Below are 17,490 nucleotides of genomic sequence, written 5' to 3'. Positions count from 1 at the left end.
CCACCCGAAGTGTTTTATTCCTCTTAAAGCACAGTGGTTTGCCAGTAAATACAATTTTAATTTATTAATGAATGACATATCGTGATGTATAGTATAAAATATATAAACCAATTCCTCTCATCACATATGTTAGAGCAGCTACATTTGTTCCCTCACATTTCTTTCTCTCTTGAAGTTAATAAGACCAAAAATATATAGACTTTTAAAGCCTCTGTTCTAAAAATGCTCAGGAAAAAGCACTGCCACTCCTTAAAGAAGGCTTCACCTTGTCAGAAATTATGCTTTTCTTTGTTAAATAGCAACAATGTTTTTAAAAATCTTTTTAAGTTTATTAACAGCCTTTATTAGATTACAATTAGATTATGAAGATCGTCTGCCATAAAAGTCCCTATGAATGAGCTGTTACTATAGAAAGCAGAAAGTTCATTAATATAAATGTATCATTTAATTACAGCTGGAACTACTGTTGTTGTTGAACAACAATGCTGTTCTAGAAAATTTATGCACACCTTCTGATTTGAGAACTCAGCAACGCTTGGTATAAATAAATAAATAAATAAATATATTTTTTTCCCATATGCTTAAGTACAAGGAAAGCAAGCTCTTTTTTCTTTCTTTAACACATACTTACATTCTGACACAAATACCAAACACAGGCGCAAAAGAGGCGTCTTTTTATGACAAGTCTAATCCTAAAAAATGCTGATGTCATCAGAACCAGTGGCTGATTTATTGGATATCGGATAACAAGATGAATCTCGTGTTTTAGCCATTTTCCCAGCTGACTTTGCATGATATGTATTGGTTTGGTTGCAACATATTTTTCATTTCAAAGAGAAACTAACCATGGAAATTGAGGACAAAGAATCCGCTGGTGGAGAAGTCACTGTGAAACTTGATAAGAACCTGATTGAAAGAACTGTAGGCTGACTCTAGGGCCGTATTGCCACTGAAGATTCCAAGCTGCGGGTTGCTTTGCTCCGGTCCATCCCTGCAAGAAAGCGAGCACACATTGGAAATGCATTACTCCCAATTCTTGCATTAAATAGTTTAATAACGCCTTGCTTTTTTTTTTTTCTGAGTGGTTGGAGAAAATTGATTTGCTTTCAAATCTATGTCTGGATTTTGTGCTGACGTTCATGTGAAGCCATTTCATTACAGGCCATGTTGAATGAAAACCAGGAAAAATGATGACTTAACAGACTAGCCCACTCTTTTAATGGCTTTTGAAGATTAATGGCCTACGTAACTAAGAAAGTGCTCAGATAGGCTGCACTTCCTTCAGTGCTACACATCTTTTTGATCCAAGTGGGGGTGTCGGATAGAATGAAATAAAAACGTGTTGTATGATATAACTATAATGTTCTGAACAAATCTCATAAGATTCCAGACAAACCATGCATAAGGATAGAAATGCTTTATCACAGGATAAAGGTGATCAGTCAGAAGAACTGCAATGACGCTTCCCTCTAAGGGGACAAGTGGACTCATACTATTCCAGCAAAATGCCCTCACAGCATAAGAGAGCAATGTTTTTCCTTTCTCACCAGTCTGTATACACTTACACGTATTGACAATTATAAATCTGAAAGTTTTTTTGAAAATATCATGCTATTGATTATCTTAAAGCCTATGTTCTATGGCAAAGGCATAGTACAGGGGCGAGATTTTGGCATTTGAACCCCCACCTGAAATATTTTATAAAGGTTCCTAATGCTAATTCGTGGATGTTTAACATAACACACGTACAGTTTAGCTGATTATATATGTGTCAGATAACATGTTTAGAGCAATATTTGTGTTGCTATAATGTTCATAAAACGTCAAACAACAACAGAAACAGGATTAACCAATCAGAAGCATGTTTTTTTCCTGGTAGATTTGGTTAATTAAGATGAAATTTATGCCACATTACTAGCATATTATTTGAATAATTTTCATTCTCATAAGGTTCCTATTTCCTGTTAATATGGCAAGACTGGTTGACTGATCTGAAACATGCAAAAACAGTGCTAAATTAATCTCGCTTGCCGTGTGTGCATGAGGCGAATCACTTTGTCATTTTGTGCATGTGGAGTTGATTCCAAGGTTTTGGGGTTGACTCTTAGTTTTTAGTGCCTGTAATCAGGCCAACTAATCAATAATGAAATTCTTTGGCAACTATTTTTATTGTTGAATTTGACTGACTTTGTCAACTAGTTGTTGCAGCCCTAGATCTCACAGTGATTTTATTTAGCATATTTCCCCATCTTCCCTTAAAATTAATTCCTGGCTACACTGCTGTTCTGTGCTAAGAAGAACTCTGTGGCTCTGTGTTTCTGATATGTTCTTTTTGGTGTGATCAGTGTTGAGCACTTACCACACTGCAATGTAGTCGGTTACAGGCTCAGTCTGGAGCAGTGTAAAGTTGATGTACACGCCATGGCCGTGCGGCACCGTGATGAGCCACAGGCAGTCCTGTGAATCCGGATACTCGTTGGGGTATCCGGGTGAAAAAATTGTGCCGTTCAGAGCCGTCACATTGTAGCCACAGGGTGCTGTGCACAAAAACATACACAATTCAGGAACAAGCGTTATGATAATTCATCTTTCCCAGGAAGATATTCTGGCAGATGATCAGCAGTGGGGAAGTGTGACATCATCATACTAATGATAGCACTGTCAGGCAGGGGACCATGGCCTTCTGCTCAGATTACTAGAAGAATGGAGAAAAAGAAGGGGTTCCACAAAGGGGAAGATGGGGAGAAAGACAAAGATGGTACAAACAGTGCTACAAAGAAGGAGGGAAAGCGGTAGTGTCTGGTGCTCAGAGACAGGCGGAAGAAAGGGAAAATGTGCAGTGCTGTTGATTGATTATGGGCCAGACGGCTTTCACACTGCACTACTCTGATTGATCATCAAGGCCGCAATTTAAAGCAGGTCCCTGTAGTCGTGGTCTCCAATGGATCAGTCTTCAAGTTGCTTAATTTAAAAGGCAGCTTTGGGGAAAAAAGCAGTCCTTGTTATGCTGTACCAGTATAACACAATACAGCAACACTTCAGTTAAAGAGCATCATTAAAAGGTCTTTGGGGAGGCGGAATGGTTTGAGAAAATCTGCAAAATTATCTTACTGAAAACTTGTAGCATATATGAACCTACATTTGCCTCTGAATCTCTTCAGAGAGCACATTAAGCAAGCAAGAAAGAAAAAGGAATTTAGATCAGTGAAGAGCACTGAAATGTTTTAGGAGTCTTGCAATGTTTGCCACTTACCTTCACAACGTGGAAATGGATGGTTCCATTTACGGTTGGTTCCATGCTGGCATGTTAACACTGGATAACCAACTAGAACATATCCAGGATAGCACTCAAATGTTATGGATTGCCCTGCACTGAAGTCACTGTGGATTATATATCCATTATGGAATGGATATGGATCTTGACAATTTTGTAATTGATAGGCTGGAAAAAAACACAACAACAACAGGAAAGTCTATTAATCGTTTTCAAAGAGACAGATGGTACAGAAATTTGGTAGTATGGTTACATAAATTCAGTAAAATTGGGCACTCTCATTCCTAGTTTAAAATGTTTTTCATATTTTCATATTCAGTTTGTTCATTATCATCTATTATGAATGATCTATTCTACGCACTTCAGTGAGTTTCTAGGATATCAAAAACACGTAATTGATTTCTTCTTCAGGCAAACAGACACTGGAGGCTTACAAATCATTCATCATCAACTCAGATCATTTCAACTCTTGAACCTCCGCTGGGGGAGAAAAGAAAAGGAGATATAAGAAGAGGCACGGAAGCTATCTGACCTACAAGTGGGCGATGAGGACAACAGTGGGTTATTTTTATCAGGTTTTTATCAAGTGAGAATCAGAAACACAATGTCCATATCCACCTATTGATTTGAAAATGTTTTTTTCTAGAACAAAATAAATCTCTCATGCCCCACACCCCCCACCCCCAGCCCTTCCACCAGACACTCCAACAAACACTGTAGATGCTTCTCATGATCAGAGGGTGCTGGGATACTCTGTCATCCCCTAGAATGCACACAAGCTTTCAGAGGAAAAACAATTTATCCAGTCAGACATGAAAAACCCCGTGCGGGAGGGGAACTTGGTAAGTAAGCTCAAAACCTTGGAGATTCTGTGAGTAGCTGCTGTACAAATGGTTAAGAAGATTCACATGTACCTATTGATTTTTTTTTTTTTTTTTTTAAAGATTTTTCCCCATTTCCCCCATTTGGTCACCTTCCAGTCACCACCCAGCTTTCCCCTATCATACGACAGCACCCAAGCCTTTTGAGGAAAAACATAGAGTCCAGTAAGGGATTAATACAGTCAGGAATGGAAAGTCTGATAATACTGCTCACCTTGGTACGTGAGCCTGAAGCCCTGGCGATTCTGCGAATGGTCACTGTAGAAGTGGATGACGGTCTCATGAGTTGTGCTCAGGAGAGGAGCAGGAAGTTCACTGCCACTGTACTGGCCAATCAGTGTGCTGCTATGCTGAGGTCCATTACGCACCTCCAGGAAGTCATGGTTATCTTCGGTTGTGAAGTTCAGGAACTGGATGTGTGCTCCTATAGAGTGTGGAAGCAAGCAGACTAAGGCACTAGACAAATGGCCAAATACCTGGTCAAACTGCGTCCTGTGGTTAAAAACACTGATTGCAGCCAGCATGCTAAACTGCTTAGAATGGGCAAAGTTCCAACTGCTTTTCACTTACATTAACACCGGCAGGAAAATTCACACAACCTGCTTTGCTCATTAATCACCTCCTTATTAAGTGTGAAGATTGGCAAAACAAGAGGATGGAAAAAATTTACAACATTGTAATAGTTATTATTTTTCACGAAGTGTCTTTCAAAAACACATATATACTGACAGCTTTCCTTTATAATACACCAAAACAATAACACCCGAATTTACAAGCAAAATATTTTTTTTTCCTTACTATTTTCATAATAATTGCATGTAGGAAAACTTTCTGTGACTTGAAAGCATTCACCCTTCTGTACTTTTTTGCCAAACATAAGAAGACAGTTGATACTGCACCAATTAATATTATGTCCTATAAATAGCATCATCATAACTGGTGGATACTACGCTTTCCTTGAAAAATCTTTTAATAATCATCCACATTAAACATCAGAATGGGGAAAACTGTTATTTCAGTGACTTGATTGTGGCATGGTTGTTGGTGCCAGATGGGCAGGTATGACTGTTTGAAAAACCGTTGATCTCCTGGGATTTGCACATGCAACAGTCTCTAGAGATTACACAGAATGATAGAAAAAACACACAAAAATATATTCAGTGAGCAGTAGTTCTGCAGGTGGAAATGCTTTGTTGATAAGAGAGGTAAGAGGAGAATGGCTAGACTGGTTCAAGCTGACAGGAAGGCTACAATAACTCAAATAACCACTCTTTACAACCGTGATAATTCAAATAACCACTCTTTACAACCGTGATAACTCAAATAACCACTCTTTACAACCGTGATAACTCAAATAACCACTCTTTACAACCGTGATAACTCAAATAACCACTCTTTACAACCGTGATAACTCAAATAACCACTCTTTACAACCGTGATAACTCAAATAACCACTCTTTACAACCGTGATAACTCAAATAACCACTCTTTACAACCGTGATAACTCAAATAACCACTCTTTACAACCGTGATAACTCAAATAACCACTCTTTACAACCGTGATAACTCAAATAACCACTCTTTACAACCGTGATAACTCAAATAACCACTCTTTACAAGCAGAACAGCATCTCAGAATGCACAACATGTCAAACTTTGAGGTGGATGGACTACAACAGCAGAAGATCCCATCGGGTTTCCCTCCTGTTGTTTGTGCAGTCATGATGTGCTACTTCAGAAACTTTGTCATCTTTTTGTAACCTAATCTACCTGTAAAGGTTCTACATACTCTCCCAGCTACCCTTACCAGTCCCGCAATGCCCATGGTCCCATATCACAGTACACTTGTATCACAGTATCACAGATTGGCCCTCCTCTCAAGGCCAGACCTCCATATTAGTAGTGAGAGACTGCTTTTCACAGTCCCTCTGTCTCATTCCACTTCCTGCTTTACCCACAGCATTTGAAACAGCAGAACCTCTGTTATAGCATCTTTTCAGACTTTAGTATGCTTTAGTAGAAGGACATTGTGTCTGACTGAGGACTGCAATTCACATCTCAATTATGGAGGGCATTGTTATCATTGTGATTAGTGTTTTGACCACAGCTTGCTTCATGTTTCCTGATTTAGTCTTTTCTAGTTTTCTGCCTGTTTACTGATCACATAACCATTTGCCTGCCTCAACTATTGTAATGAATTACAGAATTTTAATAGGACATTAATTCAGCCTGACTCTGCACATACTGTTGGTTTTAGTTTAATTGTGCATTTGTGTTTTTCTCTAATTCCCTTCTCTTCTGAGAGAAAGCCAGAAGAGACATTTAGGTCCTCAAAATATTCAAAACATTTTCTTGTAATTATGACAATATTACTGACAAAGTTGGATTCATATTAGATATTCTCTGCATGTTTGAACCTCCAATGCAAACAGAATTTAAATAGCACCTGTAAATGTTTGATTCACAGAAGACACACTAATGTGTACACCTTTTTTTGCATTCGTATCATATGCAAACAGTTTTTTCTGATGCATCTCATTTACATATTGTTTTACTTTGCATGTGAGATTGTTTACACAATTCAAAATACAATATGTATGCAAAATAAAAAAGTAGATATGAGTGTGTGTTCTGTTCATAAGGTTTGGTGAATGAAAACCTTTTCATGGGTTCTCCTTAACATCACTGGTATCAGAAGTGTGATGGTATAATTAATATTAAATATAAAACCGCAATGATGTTGAATTCTGTTTGATAACAATTAACAAGTGCTGATTAATCGACAAGTCACAGGTTTATATTAATGCTCTTGTTTTAATACATTGTTTCTACTGTGACAACAAACTTCTTGTCTAAACAGATTTTTAAGGAGAAAAACTGTTATTATTTAACAAGAAAAATGTACAATCATTATTTTAGTGAAGTTTTTTTTTTTTTTTTTTTTTTTTTTTACTGTTTACCTATAACACCACACCTCATCATAACAGCGCACTTTCTCATTAAAACTTAGTAAATGCTATCATTTTACTTCTAACTGTTGGAAATGGCTTCTGCAAATTTAATACCTGCCCTTTCAGATCTAGTAAATCATATGGTGGTGCTAAATTGATATTTTGGGTTTGACCCCATGCTGTATTTTGCACCTTTATGTAGAAACAGGCAAGAAGTGCAATTTTCAATTCAGTTTTCCTCTGTAAACCCTGTTAGTTAACCAGCTTGGACTTTTTTCATGCATTATCAAGTTTGCACATATATTACACTCTTTAGTAAATCAGGGCCTTAATCATAAGGCAAGTAACCATATCTTGAATATATAAGGTGTCTGAAAAGGAATCAGTGAGTGTAAATCTACATATACTTAATTTTATATGTATTATTTATAACATATGCTCTACATGTTCTCCCTTATCCTCTATGCATTTTCTCAGACACTGTATTATGTTTTTGTGGATTTTGCTCAACATATTCAAATCAATATATTTACACAACATATTCCCATTGGTTCCTGACTTTTCCGAAACCCTGTAGTCAAAGTATTTCTTGTTATAAGAGCGCAATAAAGCAAATACATGATTGTTAAACCTATTTCTCTTAAAGTTAGGGTTAGAGTTACGTTTATTTAATGTATTTGTTTTGAGATTTAGTTTAGATTTAGGCGTAAGTTAGTTTGCTCACCATATCCGATGGGCAGGAGGATCCTCCATGTACAGTCCAAGTTGCCAGGGTAGTTTCCGGGGAAGCCGGGGCTCAGAATCACATTACTCATATCATTAAGTGTCCCACCACACTTGGCTGGTTTCCATAACAGAAATAAATGACAATCATAAGTTTTTGTGATCTTTTTAAACTGAGTGCAAATATATATGCATTAGTTATGATAGGCAGTGCAGCTCATTTAGTGGGGTGGTCATACCAATACACAGCGGAGGCGGGTAGTTCCATCGTCGTACAGTGCCTGGCATACATGTGATATGGGAATGCCCCTAAAAAAAAGTTAAAGATACTATCAAGACTCTCAAATGACGGACACAATAGAGTACTTAAAAATGTACAACTATTTGGGTGCTATCAAGAAACCTTCCTTTTTTCCTCTCTACCTCAGAAGCAGGCCCTGTTCCTTTCATGTGTCTTAAAAAAATCCAAGATAAAATGATGTACACCAGATTTACTAATCATGATAATTACAAGTATTTCATTAGTATAGCCATGACCATCTAGTCACTGACTGGTTAATGCAAATGGTATGGAAGTCTGGACAGGCCATTAAAAGTTGTTCTTGTGCGGAATGAATTATAGGAAAATGTGACAGTTTTAACATTGTTGGGGCATTTAGCTGGTCCCCCTTAGGAACTGTATTTTTAGTAAAAAAAAAAAATAGTTTTCCTTTTGGCTCCTGAGGTTAAGATTAGGGAAACTAGAGAGTGCACTTTGGCTTACTTGCAGCACATATCCTGGCTCGCAGCTGAACGACACCACCTCATTCACCATGTACCGCTCTCCACTCTTAATGCCATTGGCTGGCACAACCGGCTCCGGACACGCGGTCAGGCCTACAGCTGAAAACAAAAAGAAATAATAAATAAAACAGATCACTTCACTCACTACCATTCCACTGCGGGGAAAAGAACAAAACAAATCAACACAGATAGCTAAACGTGGCCTCACAGCTGTCTCTGCACATATATTGTATTCATAAGAGGCAATTTCTGTGAAAATATTCGGTATGAATGTTTGTCAAAATGCCAGATTTTAAGTTTTAAAGTGTAGATTTCCTTCCAACTTTCCAAAATTATTATAGGAAATTGTTAGAAGTCCTAAATTTTTTGGGTGAGAATGGGCTGAAGAGAAGATTTTAATACAAAGAGGAAGTAAGTGAACTAGCTTAATTCAATTGTGTCCATAAAACGAGAGAAAACAGACCATTTTGACTGCGAATGCTCTACATTGCATCTGACTATGCTTGCTCCATTTTGATCACACATACAGTATATCTTAGTATATGTAATCAAATGATTGACAAGGTGTGTCCGTTTGAGTAAGTGACGGAGTTGCCCCATGCTGGAAATCATAATGCGCATTACCGTCACTAATTCAGAACTGACATTTTAGCCTGTGCTCAGATTCTCAGCTGAGCCACTACTCCACCAGAGCTGATTGTTATTATTGTACTTCTATGGACCATTACACTGGCGGCGGGCCTAATTGGGCTACATGTTGATGGAGTGTGCCATAACTCTGAGATGTATTTAGAGTTCACTGATTAACTGCGATTTCGTAGAAAAGAGAGCGGGGAAGCTCAGGGAACCGAAAAATTCCGGCACTATTTTTTATTTATTTTTTGCAGCAACCTGATAAGCATGATGGCATGCATTAAGATAAGGGAAGTGCTTAATGCTCTTTTTAAGGGAGCATCATTTTGTGTTACATCGCTAGCACTAGCTGCTGAGCAGCTCTCTAAATGGATGCAGGCAGAGAAGCAGACAAATTGGACCGTGTCAGTGAGGGGACTGAGGATAGAAACAGACAAATGAGGAGATGTGGGGAAGTGAATTAGGTGAGGTGTTGTACATCAGGGCTGGGCAGACAAAAAGCCATGCTATAAACACATGGACAGGCATACACACACACATCCATTTTCACAAATTCAGAGGAACCCTGATGCTATCTGAATCCGACTAGTGGTCTGAACTGCATCTCAGAGTACAAAGGGGGAAAAAATTGCTGCTTCTTTAAATTCCAGCACCGGAAATGTACACTGTCCCCACCCCAAGAGGAAATTACTTGCATTACAATGCTTACCACAGAAATGTCACCCAAAACTTGCTTTGTAGACGATTTTTTTCTATATTGAATAATAAATTGCTTGACATGTTAGAAAAGGGCAAAGAACATTACCCTTATCAAGAAATCCTGATTCTCTGAATATATTCATTATTCATTCATCATTAATAACTGCTTAATTCTGGTTAGGGTCGAGGAATATATCTCTGGAACACACTACAGATGGGTTGCAAGTCCATTGCAGGGCAACACAAATACACAGTCATGCACCTAGGGGCAAATTAGAGTAGCCAATCCACCTACCAGGAATCCAAATAAGCTGGTGGAAACCCTAGGAGACATGAAAAACTCACATATAGTAACAGAGCTTAGGATCGAACCGGAGACCCTGGAGCTCTGAGGTGGCAATGCTATCAACTGAACCACCAGTTCTTTTTCCACGGCAACTATATTCAAAATACCCAAAGGGACTTAATAGTAGTAAAGCTGTAGGCATGATAAGACTCCCCATTGTCGCCACTTCTATTTGCGTTAGCAATCAAGGCCTTAGCAATAATATTAGATCGCGGTTTCACAGTTCACCACTTTCAACATGTAATTTCTCAATATTCAGATGACATAACGCTATACCTTACCAATCATCCTTGCCAGTCTTAAAACTGTTCTTAGAGGATTTTCGGTCTCTATCTGGTTATAAAATAAATATGAACAAGAGTGAAATTATGCCTCTTAATTCTGCTGCCACACAAACCTCCCAAACCAATACTCTCTTTTAATGGGGGGCCAATAAACTAATCTGTCTGGGCTTGTGAACACCCAGCGATCTTACTCAAGTGTAGAATTTAAACTGTGCTCCCTTATTTAATGAAATACATGTAGATAGTGGGAAAAAGACTTTAATTGGCTGTGTAATTTGTGTCATAATGAATGCATTACCAAATTTGGAGTGTACAATCCAAGATGTGGGAAACAAATTGTGAAAAGACTTTTTCTTTTACTATTCATCATAAATTGATCCAGTTTATACCACAATGCTACAGAATTCTCACATCTGACTGGTCAGAAGGTGTTGTGTAAGCACTGACAGTAGTAATTCCAGCTGTAATTCAAATGATTTATATTAATGCACTCATTGTAATACATCACTCTTTCTATAGTAACAACTCGTTCACAGGGACTTCAATGGTGGATGATCTACAAGTCTAACAATGAGCAGATTTTAAAAACGTGATTTAACAAAGAAAAATGTATACTCCTTGATATGGTGAGGTTTTCTGTGAGGACAGGTTCATATAAGATTTATGGATGGACTCTCCTGTGTCAGTGCTTTGTAAGAGTTTTCCACCACGGGAAAGTCTTCAGGACTTTCTAGGTTCTTGGTAACATAAGCAGTGTTTTGTTTTTTGTCTTTTGTCTTATTAAAATAACAGAGAAAAAGGAGGCTGGTATAATGTAAGTTTTATCCTATGAAAATTTGATCATTTGTTTAAAAAATATGTATCCTTGATAAGAATAAGAATAAAAGACTAACACATACTGATAAAGTGGCAGATTGTGGTAAAAGAATTTTTAAGCATGACAACAGCAAGTCTATGGAAGGTCCTTACAAGGAAAGTAAGACAAACGTGTGTGTGTGTGTGTGTGTATACGCGTGCCTGTTTGCATGTGTTTTTATATGTATATGTGGGTATATGAATACATGTGGCATGTGTATGTACCTGCTTGAATTTGTTTTTATATGTGTATGTGAGTATATGAATGCATGTGGCGCGTGTATTTACATGTAGGTATATGAATGCGTTTGTGTTTTCCTGTGTGAAAGTGTTTTTGTATATGCATGTGGGCATTTGAATGCAGAAGTTCCATGCATGACTGACTATGATAAATAAAATGTTGATTTGCACTGAACCACTCCAAGGTCAGACAGGGGAACAGGCTGCCAAGCATACCATGTTCTTTACTCACTTTTGTACTCCAGGTGAAATCCAGCAGCGACGACGCTGATATCAGTATGGAAGTGTAAGTAGAGCTGGTTAGACGTGCTGTTTAACAAGGCTGGTGCTGTTGTACCTGAAGCAGAAAATAAACGAAGGTTAACAGAGAAAACAATTTTAAATATTTCAAAAGCGACATGAATGGCAAAACATTCTCTTTTGTTGAGCCCAAGGATGACCGAATTAGCTAAATGCTGAAAGGAGGACGATGGTTCAAGAGAGCAGGCGTAGGTGGGTGACTGTTCTTACCATCTTACCACATGAAGTGAAACCCTGTTTGGAGGTCATTCAAACAACAACAAAAAGTTAAAAGAGACTGAGGAAAAAAAGAAAGAAAAATATTTTCACAGGCTCTAGTAATTGATGTTTGTCACTGGCCTTCCAATGCCATGAAAGAACTTTCATCTTGTGTTTCAAGGGGAGTCTTTTCTGCTCTGAGTGGCCTCACATTCTTTAAATAACAGGATAAAGCCATTCTGTATATCAGATGTACTCATCATGTAAAATCATTAATTGTTATTTAAGAGAGCCTCAGAATTTGTTCAGAATACAGTGAATTATACTGTACACAAGTAACCGTAGTTAGAATTGAAGTGAAGTGAAGTGAAGTGAAGTGACTTCATACTCATGACCCATACTCGGAATTTGTGCTCTGCATTTAACCCATCCAAGTGCACACACACACAGTAGTGAACACACACACACCGTGAACACACACCCAGAGCAGTGGGCAGCCTTTTTTTTTTTTTTTTTTTGCTGCGGCACCCCGGGAGCAGTTGGGGGTTTGGTGCCTTGCTCAAGGGTCTCACCTCAGTCGTGGTATTGAGGGTGGGAGAGAGAGCGCTGGTCATTCACTCCCCCCACCTACAATCCCTGCCGGACCTGAGACTCGAACCCATGACCTTCAGGTTCACCTTCGGGTTGCAAGTCCGACTCTGCCCCCATTAGGCCACGACTGCCCCCATTAGGCCACGACTGCCCCCAAAAGACAGCTCAAAGGCCCCAGCGAGGATTTGTGATGTTAGATGGAGGCCTTTGTGTGCCTTTGATATTACTGTGTAGCGTATGCATGGCACTCATGTTGTAATTCATTATATGACCTCGTAGCTTTTTAAAGAGACAGAATTCAGGCCTGCTTTAGATTAAACGAGTAATTATTAGTATTCACAAGACAGAAATGTATCAGTCTAACCAAGCTATATTTCTGTGAGATATTCTTTCCATGTGATGTTCTTTTGGGGATTTAAATACTTGGTAAACATTGAAATTGGCCAGACTAAGACCTCACCTAAACATCTCGGGCCATATTCATAGTTCGGTTGAGCATGTGTAGTGAGGATTTAATACTGAAATTGCGCATGTCAGTATGCAGACTCCAAACTTAACTACAGACTTCATGTTATAAGCTGCAAAATAATGATAACGGAAGCCCTATTATTAAATTCAATTTGCAGTTATTGATGTGATAATTATAACTAGAACTGTTCACACAGCAATATATTGGCTACACACTAGACTCCGATTCAAATTTATTTCAATTCTTCTCATTTATAAATCTTTGTCTTTTTCATTTTCATTTTTTTATTGACGCTCACTTTTATGTTACGCTGTATTATATTTGACAGCAAAGGAGGGAAGAAAATCCACAACTTCCTTGTTCAGTCTGCATTTTCAATCCATGATTTTTTTTGTTTTTAAAGTCAAGTGCTTGTGTTTAAACCCGATGCTCGAGACACTATTGAAAAACTCTGTCTTGGATGTTTCTACACAAGAAGAGATATCTGGCAACCCCTGAGGCATGAAGTAAATGCAGGTAATTTGCATAATCTGAATGGGAAGCCCAGAAAATGGACTTGTTTGTAATCCATCGCTGAATATGTATATCTTTTTCTCATTCACTATAATATCTTCAACCACAGCAGAATCTGTGATCTATTTAGTGATCCCAGAGCCTACGAATGGCTAAACTATGCCTTTTTCTTCTGTCCAGTTCACAGCCTGATGGCCTGAGTCATGCTATTCTAGCCAGTAGTAGGCATGTATTAGTCCTAGTGCATTACACTGATGACTGAAGCAGGAAAAACGCTTGAATGACCTGAGTAATAATTTCTAGATGAGGTTTGACAGGCGCGATAGAGCTCCATCCAGTGTCTATCTATTCAGCACATCTTCATTTCCATGAGCGAGACAGCAATCTACTGCATTCTTAGACCTGTCAGATGAGAGTGTGATGGGCCTAAATAGATTTTGCCGTAGCAACTGTAACGATAGAGAAATTTCTCACAGGAAATATCTCTGTTAGTGATGCATAGATTTAGTGTGTGTGTGGTCCTTCCATGTGATGGGTGGGGAGCATTCTTCCAATCTCCATTAAATACTTCTGTAACACTTTACTGTAAGGTCCACAAATAAGCAATATTTTAATACTTAACTAACGCATACTAACATGCACTAATCCTTAGCACATCAGGAAATAATGAAGCATGTACATTAATAGCTACCAACTGAGGCATACTGAGCCATTAATAATAGTAATAGTTAAATATTAACATTTTGTTAACTCATTCTGTTAATATTGCGACTTAGACTGTATTAATAAAGATTGTTTACATTGTCTTTTTGTATACAGTGTAGCTTAACCCAAACTATATAAGTAACTTGGGACAATTTGCAGTGTGAAACACTGCTAACACATGATCCAAACCATTTCACAGATCAAATCATTTTAGTGGTAAAAAAAAAAGTAGCTGTTAAGGAGCAACTTAGACTTACGTATAGACGTGAGTTTAGAACACTGTATTATAAACTGTATGCTTCAGTTTAGTAGTAGTGAAAATTTGAACATTGGCTCTGGACATGAACAGATTTGTAAAATTTTTGTGGGTGCATGTACACAAGAAATTTGATGAAAATCCTGCAAGTTCATAAAAATCCTACTCATGCTCCCGAGTGTGTGTAAATTTCCGCGAAAGAAGACTAGTAATGCAAACCTCGATTAATTAGCTTCAAATCGTATAATTTGTGATGAGTTACTGCACTCGTATACATGGATTACGTTGTCAAGTTTAAATAGTTTATGCATTTTACAAGTACACACACATTTAATGAAACTTCTGTAAAACTCATTAATTAAATTAACTAAAGAAATATTAAATGTGAAAAAGATTTAAGAAAGCAAGCCAACATAAATCCAGAAGTTAAGACAAATAAGACCAGTCATTTAATTAAGTAGAAATTCCATATAAAAGAAGGATGGCTGCGATGGCTCAGGAGGTGTTTAAGTCAATTACATTTGCCATGGCATCTTCTTTTAATGCTGTGCTACACTTCATTAGAGCTGGCACCAAGTTACCCATAAGTGACCGAACTGGTATGTCTCAAGCTGCAATGTGCTTTATACTCCCTAGTGAGCTATATGCTAGCAACAAGCTAGCCATCTGACATTAGTGGTCATGAGTTTGTTATATTTACTTTCACAAAACAGCCAGCTATATGGTCAATGTTATAGATTTAACCAATTTATGTGTCTGTGTTGACTGATCTAAAGTAAATACTACTATAAACTCATTTAAAGTAGTGAAGTGAAATTAATTTACTGTTGATTTATGAGTTCAGAATTCCGAGTAGAATTCCAAGTTAAGGGGGCTTTTTCTTTGGTTTTTCCTAGTTGGAGGTCAGACATTCCATGTTACAAGCTTTAGTCAAATGTGGCATAATACTCACAAGTCATGATATTAATTAACAGAATTAACAAGATATAAACGGCTATTCATATACGACTCGGGTGTTAATGTATATGCTTCATTATTTCCTGATGCACTAATGATTAGTGCATGTATAAATTCACCATTATGAAAACATTAGTTAAATATTCATATACTGCTTATACAAATGTTTATATGTATCCTTTCTTTTATATGAATGTGTCATGCTATACATGTTTCCCTGTAGAACAGCTTCAGGGCAGTGTGTGGTGGGTTCTTGTCCCATGGCTGCTGGGATGGCAGAACTAGAAGGTTTGTTTGACTAGATCGCTGCCTCAAGACAAGCATCTTTGCAACCCACAGATAAACTATTTGCATTAGTCTTCAGACTATCTGGTTATGAATCTTTTCAGATTCACTAGATACTTGAGGCTATTTTCACATTTTATAAGTCTTTCTGGATCATCTGCCAAATGACTAATGACAAATGACTAAATGGAAATGTAATGTAAATGCTGTGAGCTGAGAATTTAAGTCGTCATGCTACATCCTCCACCTAATTCCATTTAATAGTATTCACATTTATAAAGCATATAATTTATTGCCATTCTTTACCTTGAGGCTTTTGAGAGAATCATCAGAGGTGGCTGGAAAATTGTTAAACACTGAATCAGCAGTGACACACCGCTTCGCTTTTGGCAGTTAAATGTAGACTACATCTCTGTATAAAGGTCCATGATGAACAACACCCTATATGTATAATGGATTGTAGTAATATTCTGCGTTCTGTGGGATTTCGAACGAAGTATATGGGGACATGGTAATTCATCGCTAGCCCATTTTTCAGCAAAATTGGCAGGATTCCTCCAAACGGCCTTCATGGTGAAGAATTGCAGCCATATATTATGGATTTTGTGGAATGCGCCTTTAATATAGACGCTAGCTTTAATGGGGAAAAAAATGCAGCTTGTTATACCTTAATATAATTACATGTCCCAAACATTTTAAGTAAATATAAATTGTATTGAGTCACCTAAAAAGGAAAAAAAAACGTATTGCTTAAAAGTAAGGGGGAAAAACCTTGCACTACTGTAATTGAATTGGTAAGTGATGAGCATCAATTAGTCCTGCATGATTTAAAATAAATAAATAAATAATTTAAAAGAATGGGAGAGAGAAACACAAAATATACCTGACATTTTAATTAACAATTTTTGAGCTTCTTCAATTTGCTGGGCACATTCCTAAGTGGTTGGTGAGTAAGCAGGGGGCCTCAGTGTTCAGCGTCTGTGCTGGGAGAAATAGGAGCAAGGCAAAGGGAGCTGTGCGGGAGTCAGAGTGAGATCATGCCAGTCAGAATGTGCCGCAGGCCACTCAGATGACCTTTTGCTAGTGTCCCTCTGTGCCAGTGGGCTGAGTCGAGTACAGACATGTTGAAAGTGGTGCTTCAGGACTAGCCACATTTCACTCCAGGGGGAGGACACTGGGAAAAAGATTAAACCTCCCACATTTCAGGAGGATCTGAGTCTCTCTTTTCACTCCTGTTATAATCAATTTGCTTTGTTAGGTTTTTGTATATAGATATGCTGTGTAAAATCAATCTACAACCCTTAGCATTGTTTCCTGTAGTTTTTTTTTTTTTTTTGCAATTATCTAATCATTCAATCAGAGGTGCTATGCTTAAATCATGCAGATACAGGCCAGCTGCTTCAGGTAATGTTCACATCAACCATTAGAATGGGGAAAAAAATGGGATCTCAGTGATCAGTCATTTTGACCGTGGCATGATTGTTGGTGCCAGACAGCCTGGTTTGAATATTTCTATAACTGCTGATCTCCTGGGATTTTCACGCACA

The 17,490-nt window shown here is 37.9% G+C and overlaps 1 protein-coding gene across 3 annotated transcripts in view; it reads right to left on the bottom strand.

The window, feature by feature from the left end:
* csmd1a (CUB and Sushi multiple domains 1a) overlaps nucleotides 1-17,490 on the bottom strand; it is a 359,856-nt gene that overhangs the window by 42,865 nt on the left and 299,501 nt on the right. For all 3 annotated transcript variants that reach the window (XM_053232461.1, XM_053232459.1, XM_053232460.1), the window contains exons 37-44: nucleotides 11,902-12,006; nucleotides 8,593-8,711; nucleotides 8,069-8,138; nucleotides 7,831-7,947; nucleotides 4,370-4,579; nucleotides 3,254-3,442; nucleotides 2,360-2,537; nucleotides 846-991 (exon numbers count right to left, since the gene is read on the bottom strand). In XM_053232461.1, coding sequence (XP_053088436.1) covers nucleotides 846-991; nucleotides 2,360-2,537; nucleotides 3,254-3,442; nucleotides 4,370-4,579; nucleotides 7,831-7,947; nucleotides 8,069-8,138; nucleotides 8,593-8,711; nucleotides 11,902-12,006 — 1,134 coding nt within the window. The remainder of the gene's footprint in view (nucleotides 1-845; nucleotides 992-2,359; nucleotides 2,538-3,253; nucleotides 3,443-4,369; nucleotides 4,580-7,830; nucleotides 7,948-8,068; nucleotides 8,139-8,592; nucleotides 8,712-11,901; nucleotides 12,007-17,490) is intronic.

The sequence above is a fragment of the Pangasianodon hypophthalmus genome, chromosome 3 (assembly GCF_027358585.1).
Source record: "Pangasianodon hypophthalmus isolate fPanHyp1 chromosome 3, fPanHyp1.pri, whole genome shotgun sequence".
NCBI lineage: Eukaryota > Metazoa > Chordata > Actinopteri > Siluriformes > Pangasiidae > Pangasianodon > Pangasianodon hypophthalmus.
This window is presented reverse-complemented; position numbering and strand designations above follow the sequence as displayed.